Source organism: Lingula anatina, chromosome 1 (genome assembly GCF_051362555.1).
Source record: "Lingula anatina isolate TDL-2025a chromosome 1, LinAna3.0, whole genome shotgun sequence".
NCBI lineage: Eukaryota > Metazoa > Brachiopoda > Lingulata > Lingulida > Lingulidae > Lingula > Lingula anatina.
In genome coordinates this window covers 60,496,807-60,508,543 of record NC_141767.1, presented here as the reverse complement: position 1 = coordinate 60,508,543, position 11,737 = coordinate 60,496,807, and the positions used below count along the sequence as shown (strand labels likewise).

The 11,737-nt window shown below is 35.7% G+C and overlaps 1 protein-coding gene across 5 annotated transcripts; it reads left to right on the top strand.

Annotated features, from left to right (window-relative positions):
* The first annotated feature begins 136 nt into the window (after positions 1–136).
* On the top strand, positions 137–11,737 carry LOC106171884 (bestrophin-3). Of its 5 annotated transcripts, none has more exons than XM_087000040.1 (10): positions 137–347; positions 1,123–1,233; positions 1,440–1,741; positions 2,985–3,139; positions 3,543–3,620; positions 4,111–4,257; positions 4,493–4,573; positions 4,839–4,987; positions 5,245–5,479; positions 6,039–7,757. In XM_087000040.1, the coding sequence occupies exons 1-10, from the start codon at positions 277–279 to the stop codon at positions 6,138–6,140; spliced, it is 1,431 nt and encodes a 476-aa protein (XP_086856166.1). In that variant the 5' UTR covers positions 137–276; the 3' UTR covers positions 6,141–7,757. The 5 variants fall into 5 exon arrangements, with proteins under 5 accessions (XP_086856166.1, XP_013407856.2, XP_013407882.2 ...); XM_013552402.2 differs by lacking the exon at positions 6,039–7,757 and adding an exon at positions 10,021–11,737 and having other exon boundaries at positions 138–347; XM_013552428.2 differs by lacking the exon at positions 6,039–7,757 and adding an exon at positions 10,021–10,223 and having other exon boundaries at positions 138–347; positions 5,245–5,441.

Sequence of the window (11,737 nt, the reverse complement as noted above, 5' to 3'; positions counted from 1 at the left end):
GGAAGGTAAACTGTAGAAAAGTAAATTAAATTTCATTGTTTATTGAAGGAGCACTAACGTTAAAATGATTGGCAAATTTGTTTGGTGCATCGCTCTTCGTCCTGTTCGCAGTAGTGGCGTGGTTTGTCTTGGTGGTATGATCGGTTGACAGTAGTTAACACTTTTCACACAGAAGATGATAGGTGCTGTCCAAATGCAGTTTTGCATACAGATTTGGATGCATACTTTTGATGAATTGGTTTGATTGAGGTGTTTCACACGTGTTAATTCGGCAGTATGACGGTAACTTACTCTTCTAGGGTGGCTTCCGTCAGCAACGTCGCTTCATTCTTCAAGTTGCTCATTAGGTTAGTAATAATGCGAACCCCACGGGCGGGACCGCACTGTGAAGTCAACTACAGTACTTATGCTTGGTTAACGAAATAAATATACAGTAGGGAAGCACTTAAATCTGGAAAGAAAAGATTTCATTTTGCTTGAAGTGCTTATTAGTGTTTTAACAGAAGTGCCAATAGTAGGAGGCTTCTGTCTGCCTCGTAATCGTTCTCCTAGCCTTGGTTTAAACCAAAAATACATTTTTTTGAAATTGTATACAATTTTCCATACACTTTTTTGGCAACGTCACTGTAGCTTTGGGTTACAGCAAATATGTTTACATTACTTGCAGGAGTCGTGCCATTTTCTCCGACGTGGCTTTGAGGTCATGTAGGGAAAATTCGGTTGTTGTTTGAGAAATGATCATAAGGAGCCCTTTCAGTCTCAGTGTAGTTGCTGTTCACCTTCAGTGCAGTTTGCTTGAAGATTGATATGTTGTCAGTACAGCCCCCTGTGATAACACCCATGTGGTCAGAATAACAAAACTTCACACAAGTAAATAAAGCCGATAGCTAGGTTCAACCATTTTCACGATCACTGCAAGTTCACCCTACAATGCCCACACAGAAACTGTGCGATGCCATCTGTGATCATGCTATAGCCTACAGGCTTACGATTTTTAAAATTTGTCAGAAGTTTTAGCATAGAGACATACAGAGTCTATGAATCTGTACAATTTCGTTCGAATTCGCATGGCCACTGAAGATCTAAATACATCCATACTTTTGTTTGTACTTATACTTGTAGGTGGAAAGGTAGTGTCATCAAGTTGGTATTGGTGGACCTAATTATCTTCTTAGTGCTGTATTTTATTTTCAACTTCACATACAGATTTGGACTCAATCCAGCACAGAAACGGTAAGTGTCTGCAGGGTTGCCAATGTTATGGGTCTTGAAATTTTTTATAATTATTAAAAAAGTATTGCTTGTTAAAATCTGTTTGTATGCATGTATATGTAGAAAAAACACTCAATCAAAATTATTTAGTTTCAGAAATAAAATATGCTTTGAAAGGTTGATGTACCTGAATTAATAATAATATATCTGTTCTTATTTTTCACCAGAACTTTTGAATCCATCGCCAGTTACTGCAACCAAAATACTGGCCGTATCCCAGTTGCATTTATCCTTGGTTTCTATGTGGTCCTGGTAATCCAAAGGTGGCTGCAGGTTTTACGCACCCTACCATGGCCGAATCGCATGTCTTTTTTTACCACAACCTTAGTTCACGGAGATGATGAGATGGGTCGACTCATGAGACGCACCATCCAGAGATATCTTACTCTGTCCACTGTGTTGTTAACTAGAGATACATGTCCTCCAGTCAGGAAACGCTTCCCTACCTTACAGCATGTAGTAGATGCAGGTAATTATCTTTGAAGTATACGTATATGGATATTCATGTGCTTTACTATATCCTTTTTGTATTACTAAACACTGAAGATTTTTTTTCTTTGTTAGATCTTCACCAGTAATGTTAATACCTCCATTAAAAATGTGCTACTAATATCAAATGCCTTCAAGTTTCATTGCAGGCATACTCTTCAAGAAAGTTGCATCCACCAAAGCATCAATTATGAATATCACAGAACATAAAATTGTATCAAGTTTTGTATCAATTTTAATGGGAGTTGTTTATGTTGACATTCACAGAACACATATATGTTAAGTGTTTAAGAATAATTTCTCCAATGTGACAATGTGATCAATAATGAAATATAGTAATACACCTATATTATTATGTATAGAGCTTACCTGATGCAGCTGTTTAGCTTTTGGTTTGATATATGTATTCTTCATCATTAATGTGTGTTTGCGGTGTCTTTTTTAAAATTTACCTGAAAATTATCTTATTGTGAAAATTTTGGCCCCCCTCCTTGCTTAGGGTGCTTTCCCAGAGATTTAGATCAATCTAAAGATTAAGTTTTAGATCGACCTAACTCCCTGGGGGTTCACGCTAAATTGCAGTCAGCCGAGCGGGCACCATAGTTAATTACCCCCTTACAGCTTTTAGTAGGCGGGACAGACGCTTAAGCCGACCAAGCTGACAGTAATCTAGTGAGACTCCCCACACGGATAGATCGATCTAAAAATCTATGGAAATGGGGTGTTAGACTTTTATTAAATTTCTGAGCAATGTACAATGGAAAGAAAAATAAATATTCCATTGATGTGGCACCAGTTGAGTGGGATCTGTTCAGTTTAGGTGACTTGCCACAATCAGATGTGTTTTCAATATAATTGATAACCAAGAATACAGTAAGTAAATAGAAAGATGTTTTAAGATAAAAATTGAATGGTTGATTGGCTTTTATGTAAGATTGTGAGAAAATTGAATCCTGAGAGACATCCTGGGCTGACTGCCACTTCGTAAAAACCCAATGAAAACTCAGTTCATCTGAGGAAGGCCTTGTGATGAAGTCTTGATCACTGTTTCAAGTAAGATATAATATAAGATTCAATTTTCTCATTATTAGTATCATGGATGAATAAAAAGTTTAAGATTTTGGCTTTTATGTAAGTTTAAGACTTGAGTGATGATGTACATGAGAACCTAACTTGCCTTTGCCAAAAAAATAGAAGCCCATTCGTCCCATTTTTATTTCTAGGCCTGATGACAGATAATGAGATGCATGTGTATGAGAACATCCCGGCCCCTCAGGCCAAGTACTGGGTGCCACTGGTATGGTCAACAGCACTGGTGACACGAGCCAGGAAAGAGGGAAGGATTAAGGATGACATATCTGCACAGACAATGATTGTTGTAAGAGAGTTTGTTCTAAGAGCTTGTTCTGAAAAATTTAAAGATTACCTATTTTAAAACATTGTTCTGGTGCTTTGCAGAATGTGAGTAACCATGTAGAGTAAGGTACATTTGAACTGAGCTTTGGTGGATCATGGATCCCAGTAATGGATGTAAATCACTTCTACTAGTTCTTATTCAAGTCAAATAAGGTCAACATGCCAAGTGATAGCTGGAATTAATCACTAGATCAGCCATATACTGCACCTTCTTTAAATTTTTGGTCCTAAATTTAACCTACTTGTACGTATCTGACTTACTTATCTTCGCCATTTATATGGCCCCTAATACAACTTTGAAATGTTTTGGTGTCATACTCATATTAAACTGCATATGTATATTGTGTGTCATATTCTTTTTTTAGGAGATTGATAAATACAGGGGCTACCTTATGGCTCTCTTCAACTATGACTGGATCCCTATTCCCTTGATTTATACTCAGGTACTGTAGGTTGGGCTCATACCCTTTGTCATCTCATTTGTAGTCAATATATTGATTTAATATATGATTCAAGATAAAGCTGATAATATGGCATCATGCATTATTAATTTTAAAAATTCTTTTAAAATTTTTAAGTAGATTTTTTAGGATGAATATTAATTTGTTTTAGTGTGATCTTTGGTTATAAATGTGTTTGTCTCTGGTTTGTATATGATTTATCCAATCAACTGAAGATTTTTGTGAAATATTGTGCTCTTTTCAGAGTTTTTTCAGTGGAAATGCAGAATTCCGCTTTTTTTTTTATTCTGTTTTAAGGTGACCCCGGACCCTGGCCAGTTAGGTGTTGGGTTCCATGATAATTGCTCAGTTTTTTTTTAAAACCTAGGCTCTTGTCTGTCTTTTACTTTAAGAGACCAATCTAGCTGTGAATACATACTCACTGGTTTCCCTAGCTGTGCTTGTGTACTGAATGGTTTTTGTGTAATTCTAGGTGACCACTTTATCTGTGTATACATATTTTCTGGCTTGTTTGATGGGGGCACAGTTCCTGGATGTGGAAACTCCCCAAAACTGGATTGACATGAAAGTCCCCATCTTCACAGTAATGCAGTTTGTCTTCTATGTGGGGTGGCTAAAGGTAGGAGAAACTGATTCATATATAGAATGTCATCTTATTACACTCAAAATTAAGATTGTTAACCATTGTCAACTTAAAGCATCCACAGTTTATTTTGTTTCCACCAGTGCTTTCTACCATTTTGCCATCAGAACTGTGAAACAAATTTGCCAAATCATTGAATGCATGGTTTGGTTGTTTTGCTTTGATGTGGTTGGAGTTGAAAGATTTGCTGTACTGTCCTCTCTCCCTGCAGGTGGCAGAATGTATGCTGAACCCACTTGGAGAGGATGATGATGACTTTGAAATAAACTACATAATTGACTGTGGATTTGAAGTAAGCCAATGTTTTATTTGTTTTAGCACTATTTGTATCAGAGAATTGTATCATCAAAAATTTAACTGTTGACAAAATTGCTCATGGGAAGTTTTCACCTACATAAGGTCATCATGTGAAAGAGGAGAACCTAGATTTGCATGTTGACAAAAGTAGTGCAGTCCAAGAGCTCCATGACGATCACTAACATAAATGTTAATAATTAGTCTTATCATAAATGCATATATATATATATATATATATATACAAACACACGGTCCTGCAGTTATCCATGTTGGCTGTGGAGCTCCATGGTACACTGCCTGAGATGGACAAAGATGTCTACTGGGAGAAGGTGGAGTTTGACTTGCCATACACAGCAGCTGCTGAGAAGTTTAAAGTGGAGCCACACTTGGGATCTGCAATTGACTTGGTGTAAGCACATATTTCAATTCTGACAAGCCATTCTAACTTGACCATTTTTGATACTTTGCATCAAGCATAGCAGATAGTATTGTTGGATACTATCAATTCTTTTGTGCCATGTTCTTATGCGATAGAAAATAAAAAATTTTTTTAAATTTAAAATAGCTAAAGAAAATTAAGATTATTCTTAGAAGTGACTTAAAACAACAAAGAAAAATACATGTAGACTATATGTCAACTTTACATATTAACCATTCCAATCATAGTGTGTCCCCCAAAGTCTCAGAGTTTCTGCAAGATGGTTCCTGTAGCAGCATACCAGATGAAGAGGCCTCCCCCAGTATCATAAGACGGCGTCACCCTAGTAAAATGCAGCGTATCTTCTCTAACCGATCGAGGCACATGCGTCCCAGACGCCAGCTCTCCAGGACAACATCTAGCAACTCTCAGACCTCAGGACAAAGTAATGTGCATGATAGACCACTTGAACCCCAGAGCTTGGTATGTCTTGTACTAATACTGCTTTGTAATTGTTTTGTAGAATATAACAGTCTGTGTGCAGTTTGTTTTGTTGTGTCTCCAGAAATAGTTTTCCACAAGCACTCCTTTTGTAATTGAGATTTGCCTTACATTTGCTGTGCATACTGCATTGTGATTTTTTGATAATTATTTATGAGCAAAAAATGATGTTTACTAGCTGAGTATTTGAATATAAGTCATATAATTGTTTGACACAAGCTGGAATTTTTTTCATCACCGTTAGCTTGGGGCCAGTTTGGTCAGTCAGGCTCCTGGCCTTCCAAATTGGCCATACATCAAGGAAAATTCTCCACCTTGTGTCAAAAAATTATATGATTTGTAATAATTTATGATTTTGCTGAAACAAAAGTAGTAGTGATTTAGTAAAAAACATTTTTTACTATAGGAAGAGTAGCATGGTTTTACTGTGCACAGTTCCTGAGTAATATTTTGTTGTAGGTGTTGTAAAGCTAGTGAAATCAGTTGTTTTCCAGTGGCTTATTGAGACTATTAGTATGATGTGTGCCATTCATGGTTTCAGAACTACTACCAAAAGGTGTCCAACTTCCTTGAGCTGGCCAATACAGAGCATGTGTGTACAGTTCAGAACTGTTATTGTGGTCTTCTGTTTCATTATTGTTGACTGTTGGTTTTATTATTTTAATGTTATATGTTTCTTGTTGTTATATTAAATTTGTTAAGATTATAATTAGCTACAGTAAACAGACTTCCATGCCAGTTATAGTGACCTCATGAATGAATACAGACAGACAGACAGACAGACAGACAAAACAATACTATTCTGTACCCTGTTGCACCATACCATACCGTAATATAACATAGCATACCACAGAATACACAATATAATGAAATGATGTAAATATCCTTATCAGTTCTGACCAAACTGACTTAAAGTGCTTCTGAGGAGTAAAATCTCTGAGACAATATGCCATCCATGCATGTGTCTGTCTCTAGAATACATGATGATGTGTTTTAACAATGTGTTTTTGATAGAATGCAATGTCTTTAAAAAGATAAAACAGATTATATGGTATTTATAGCTTCAACTGTGCTTTGAAAATGAACCATATTTAACAAGGTTTTGTGTGTATAGTGTAAATGGTGGTGTGATTGAGATATTTTCTGTATGGTGGAAACTTATTTATAAGCAAACAACAGACATTTTAGTCAAACTGTGCACTTGTTGTGCTTGCCTTATGCTTTCCGACCATTTAGAATGTTATTGGTCTTATTTGTAAGTTATGGGTGGCATAGATCATTTGGCTGTGGTGGCATGTCTTGGCTTGCTAGTCAGATTAGTCTTCAGTTCCTTTGGTTTCCACAAGAAGACTTTGGATAATTTTAGCCTTTTTCCCCCTCAAAATACTAACAGAATACTGAAAACGACCTGTTGTGCGTTTAAAAAGGATTAATTGTACTTTCTCTGGTCATCTAAGTCCTATGATTCCATGAATCACACACCTATTTCTATCTATTGTGTTGAAGATATGATGACCAACTTTGACCTTGCTGTAGAGCTTGTTGGTCAGAATTTAATCTGAATTGACCTTGTGGATACTGATCTATATCTGAAGTATGAATTTGATATGATATATAACTTGTCTCATATTCATGGTGTGTGGAGCTTTTTCATTGTGTATCTTGGAAATATTGGCATTTTGCACTTTTTTGGGTGGTGATTCATGAAAAAATGCCAATTTATGCATTAACATATGTTTCTCTTATTCTTGTTATTTTGGAATGTTTGAATGTGATTTGAGTGAGAAAAACATGATTTTATATATGCTCATTTCAAAAACTACAGAGAAAATGGTGGTGCCTCACCACTGCATGCATTATAATAATAAATTCAGTAAAAAGGATTTTTTTCAGTTCATAGATAACTAATGTAAAGTTATCTGAATTCGACGTTCAAAAGTCCATAATTCTAACATTAAAAATGATTTTACATTTCTAAAGCCATCTCCATTTTGTTTGAAGTATTGGTTTAATTCTAAAAATGCATGATTTGTAAAGGTTATGTTTGCAAACAAATCACTACTGGCAAATATACTTAGATATACCCACTTTTTACAGACATCTGAAAATTAATTGGGCCCAGGGAAAGCTCATTTTGATATTGACTGTGTATGTGATAATTTTATCATTGCTTTGGTTTGTTGCTTGTAACTTTATGGAGAAAACAATGGTCAAGCATGTATGTTATGGCAAGTATTTCCCTAGATTATAGGACTCCCCCCCCCCCCCCCCCCCCCCCCCCGAGAATTCCTCCTGAAAATTTCCCCCTGGACAACCACCCCTCCCCAGGAAAATCCCCCCCTCCCCAAAGAATATATATTTATATACAAATATACAGTAAAGAGTGTAAAGTTCAAAACTTTTCATCCATTTTATTCATATCTTTAGTGTGATAATGCAACTCCATCATTAAGAAATTTCTTTATAACAAATTCCTTTTTCATTGAGTACAAGTGCAAAAAGTTTTATTAAATATGTAATCAAAGTATAACCACTTATCCTCCAGGTAAAGGTGGGGTAAACAGATGAACAGGTAAACAGATATTTTATGAATGTTTTAGTGTGATGGGTACTATAGTGGGTAGAGTTCATGAAATCAAAAGTGACATAATCAAAGGGATACCTGGATAAGTGAGAAAATCTGTTTACCCCACCTCTCCCTAGAGATGCACCTTTTGTGAAGGTGGGCAACTTGATTAAGGGGGGAGTGATGAACTAATTAAAAGTAACAGTTGATTCATCAAAGGGTTACCTGGATGAGTGAGATCATCTGTTTACCCCATCTTTACCTGGATATATACTTTGATCAGATTTTTCCTAAAATTTTCCCTACTTCTATTTCTAAAATTTTATGTACTTGTACTCCATGAAAATGAAATTGAGATAAAATAATTTTTGTAATGATATAAATATTCTCCAAGTTTCATCATCACTCTAAGAAATATTCATAAAATAGATAAAAAGATTTGAACTTTATACTCTTTACTTTATGTTTGATTATAAATATATATGTTCTTTACGGGGAGGGATTGTCTGGGGGGAATTGTCTTGATACCATTTCCCTGCTACCTGAATAAGCTCCCTGAATAGAAATGAGTAGACTTGGTTTTATTTTGAAGATTTAATATAATTTTCAGATATTTTAGTTGCTTAATTTGTTCTGTTAAAAAGTTAAGACCTTAGCTAAAACCTATTCAAATTTGAACCAAGAGGCATTGATATTTATGCATTGGTGGTTTTACACATGTATCAAATGCAAATCTAATGATCTTCAGTTTATGATGAAAGTATGATTCAGAAGTTTTTCTGTGTTTGTGCTGCTGTGGAAGCAGGGTAAGGAGGGGAGGCTCTGGATGTTGGTGCAGGATGCCAAAATGAGCAAGGATATGACCAACCAGACCTGGACATAGGGAGCAGGGACAAAGGTGGCACAGAACAAAACCTGCTTGTTGTTCCCATAATAATATAATGACATAGGATATGACCTGTCCTTTTTTTATTTTTCTTTTCATAGACACAGTTTTTGAACAAAAAATAATGGTCAAGAAATAATGGGTTTTAATTCTGTACAAACTATAAGGATGGAAATGTCAGAAGGAAATATCCAAAATATTACACGTTTAACTATATACTGTGCATTGTACAGGAAAACACTGTAGTGGCCTGAAGTGAAAGTGAAGTAGAGACACCACCCAATTGTCATAGGTTAAAATAGGCTTTCAAATTAAAAAGTTTAAAATGTGACGTGATGTAAAAGCATGGTCATTTATGCCTTTTGTAATGGACAACCATGAAGTCTGGGTTATTTAACTATATAGCACAATCACTTGCACTAATTTTATGTCTTAACTGCAGTTATTTCATGGTGGTAATCTTTGTATGTTCTTTGTGATTTTCAATGTTTGTCATTAATTTTTGCTGGCATTTAACCTCCAAAGCAATTAACTTCAGATATGTAAGTTTTACATTTGATTTACTGGAAAAATAATATATCCTTACAGAGAAAAACATATTGCCACCTTTTATAGAAATATGTTTGGCGGGCACTTTTTGCACACTTCATTCACATGCAATGTCTATTTTCTAAATTCTATTTTCTATTCGCGGTATGTCTTATGATCACGGTCTGTGCCCTGAATATCCTGCGGCGTAATTACTGGCAACGCGAGCCAGTTACTATAAGTTACTATAAGTAACTGGCTCGCGCTGCCAGTAATTACGCCGCGGGATATTCAGGGCACAGACCGTGATCATAAGATAGCGGGAATAGAAAATAGATTTTTAGAAAATAGACATTCCATGTGAACGAAGCCTTTGACTTAGGTCTACTGTGTGTATATTAGATGTTTTTATGTAATTTTAAATATATAGAAATCTAGAGCATGGGTCTTCCAATGCATTTGAGACACAATTTTTGTTATCTTTACTTTGCCAAAAAAGTGGTATGTTTTTTTGACTTATTTTTATTTTATTCTTTAAAGAAGCAAGAGGACTCCCAGAACCAGCATCGGTTCCCTAAACATTCTACAGTGCTTCACATTGGTGAGGATGATCCCTCCAACCAGAGAGACCCTTACAGTCATAGGCTTGACAGCATGATCTCCCACATTAGTGATGTCTCAGGAAGATCAGCTGACCAAGACTTCACTCATACTGTCCTGGAAGCTGTCATCGAAGAAAGTAATGAAATGGAGAAACAATCTGACCCTAGATGTGGATCTGGGGAAGTGGGGCTGACTAACATGGAGAGAGGCATGCCTAAAGAGGAATCGGAAAATCTAAGAGAAAAACATGAGGATCAATCAGCAGAAGAGTTATCGATTAAAACCGAACACACTGATTTAGATCCATCTATCCAAAAGGATATCACACCAGGAGCACCCAGTGTTGAGAATGAAGAAAAGATGGCACTGCTTACAGGACGAGATGAGGCAGAAGATTCAGCAACTTCAGCAAACATGCCACCTGCTTCACAGTCTGAAAATGATGAAACAGACCCCAATGAAACAACTAGCCTTCTTAAATGACAAAGCAGTAATCATATTACAAATGAGGTGAAATTCTGAATCTTGATATCTTCTCGGCAGCATTAGTATGTAATACTGTATGATTTTCAAAAATGTTAAGTCACTTTTCTTTTACACGGCACCCCACTGTGTCTCAGTGTGGTTTACAGTAGGTGAATGTGTACTTGGTATATCTTATTTAGAGCCATATGTGTTCTACAGATTTTTCGGGAGATTGCAATGCATGTTTTCGAAAAGAAAAAAAAATAGAAATGATTTTAATTACACATTGTGAACCCAGTCAGTGTTTTTATTATTACAATATTTTACAGCTGTTTTCCCATTGTCTGTTTCAAAAGTGTATGTTTACAGTGTATGTTGTACACATATTTCCAAGCATTTGTACCACCCCAAAATATTTTTTACTCTGGTATAATAATGTATAAGTTGTATTTCTGTTATCATTTCTTAACGATATAGCTACTACTGTATATAGCTATCCCATCTTTTGTTATAAAGAAATAAATTAAGACACTTTAAATGTGGTAATATCTGTTTCAGAATTCACGTGTCATACAGATTCTTAGTATGGAGTTAACTGGTTATAAGTTGTTTTAAACACCTTTACATTATATAATTTGTTAGGTTTTGTGTAGTTTTGTACTGGTCTGTTTGTATGCACAGTCAGCAATTATATGTATACGTATTTACTCAGAAATGCTGATAATGACTAATCTGAGATTTGATCGTTTTATTGTTTGGTCTGAGCTTGGAGACAATTCATCGAAAGTTAGTCGTAGGCTTTGGAGCTGAAAAAGGGGGTTATGCTAGTGCTGAACACGGATATACCTGTAAACTATTGGTGCTTGTCAATAATCGGAGACACAACTAAGGTATTCGAAAGGGGTCCTTTCGTCTTTTATTAGTTAACTTTGTACCATCATAGGTACTTAATTTTGCCAGTAGCAGTGCATACGTAATATTTATTCATGTATGATTCGATATGCATTTATGTCCTTAACAGCCCTTTTCTGCTAATATTAGAATTAAAGCAAATTTTAAGAATGTTGAAGAAGTTCCACATCTTTACTTGCTAGGGGATTTTTCGTAAGGATAGACTCGAAAGTTGCGACCTGAATGAAAGTTTACGGGGGTTTGTACGCGCTCGTTTCAAATAAAAAATAATGTGCACTGA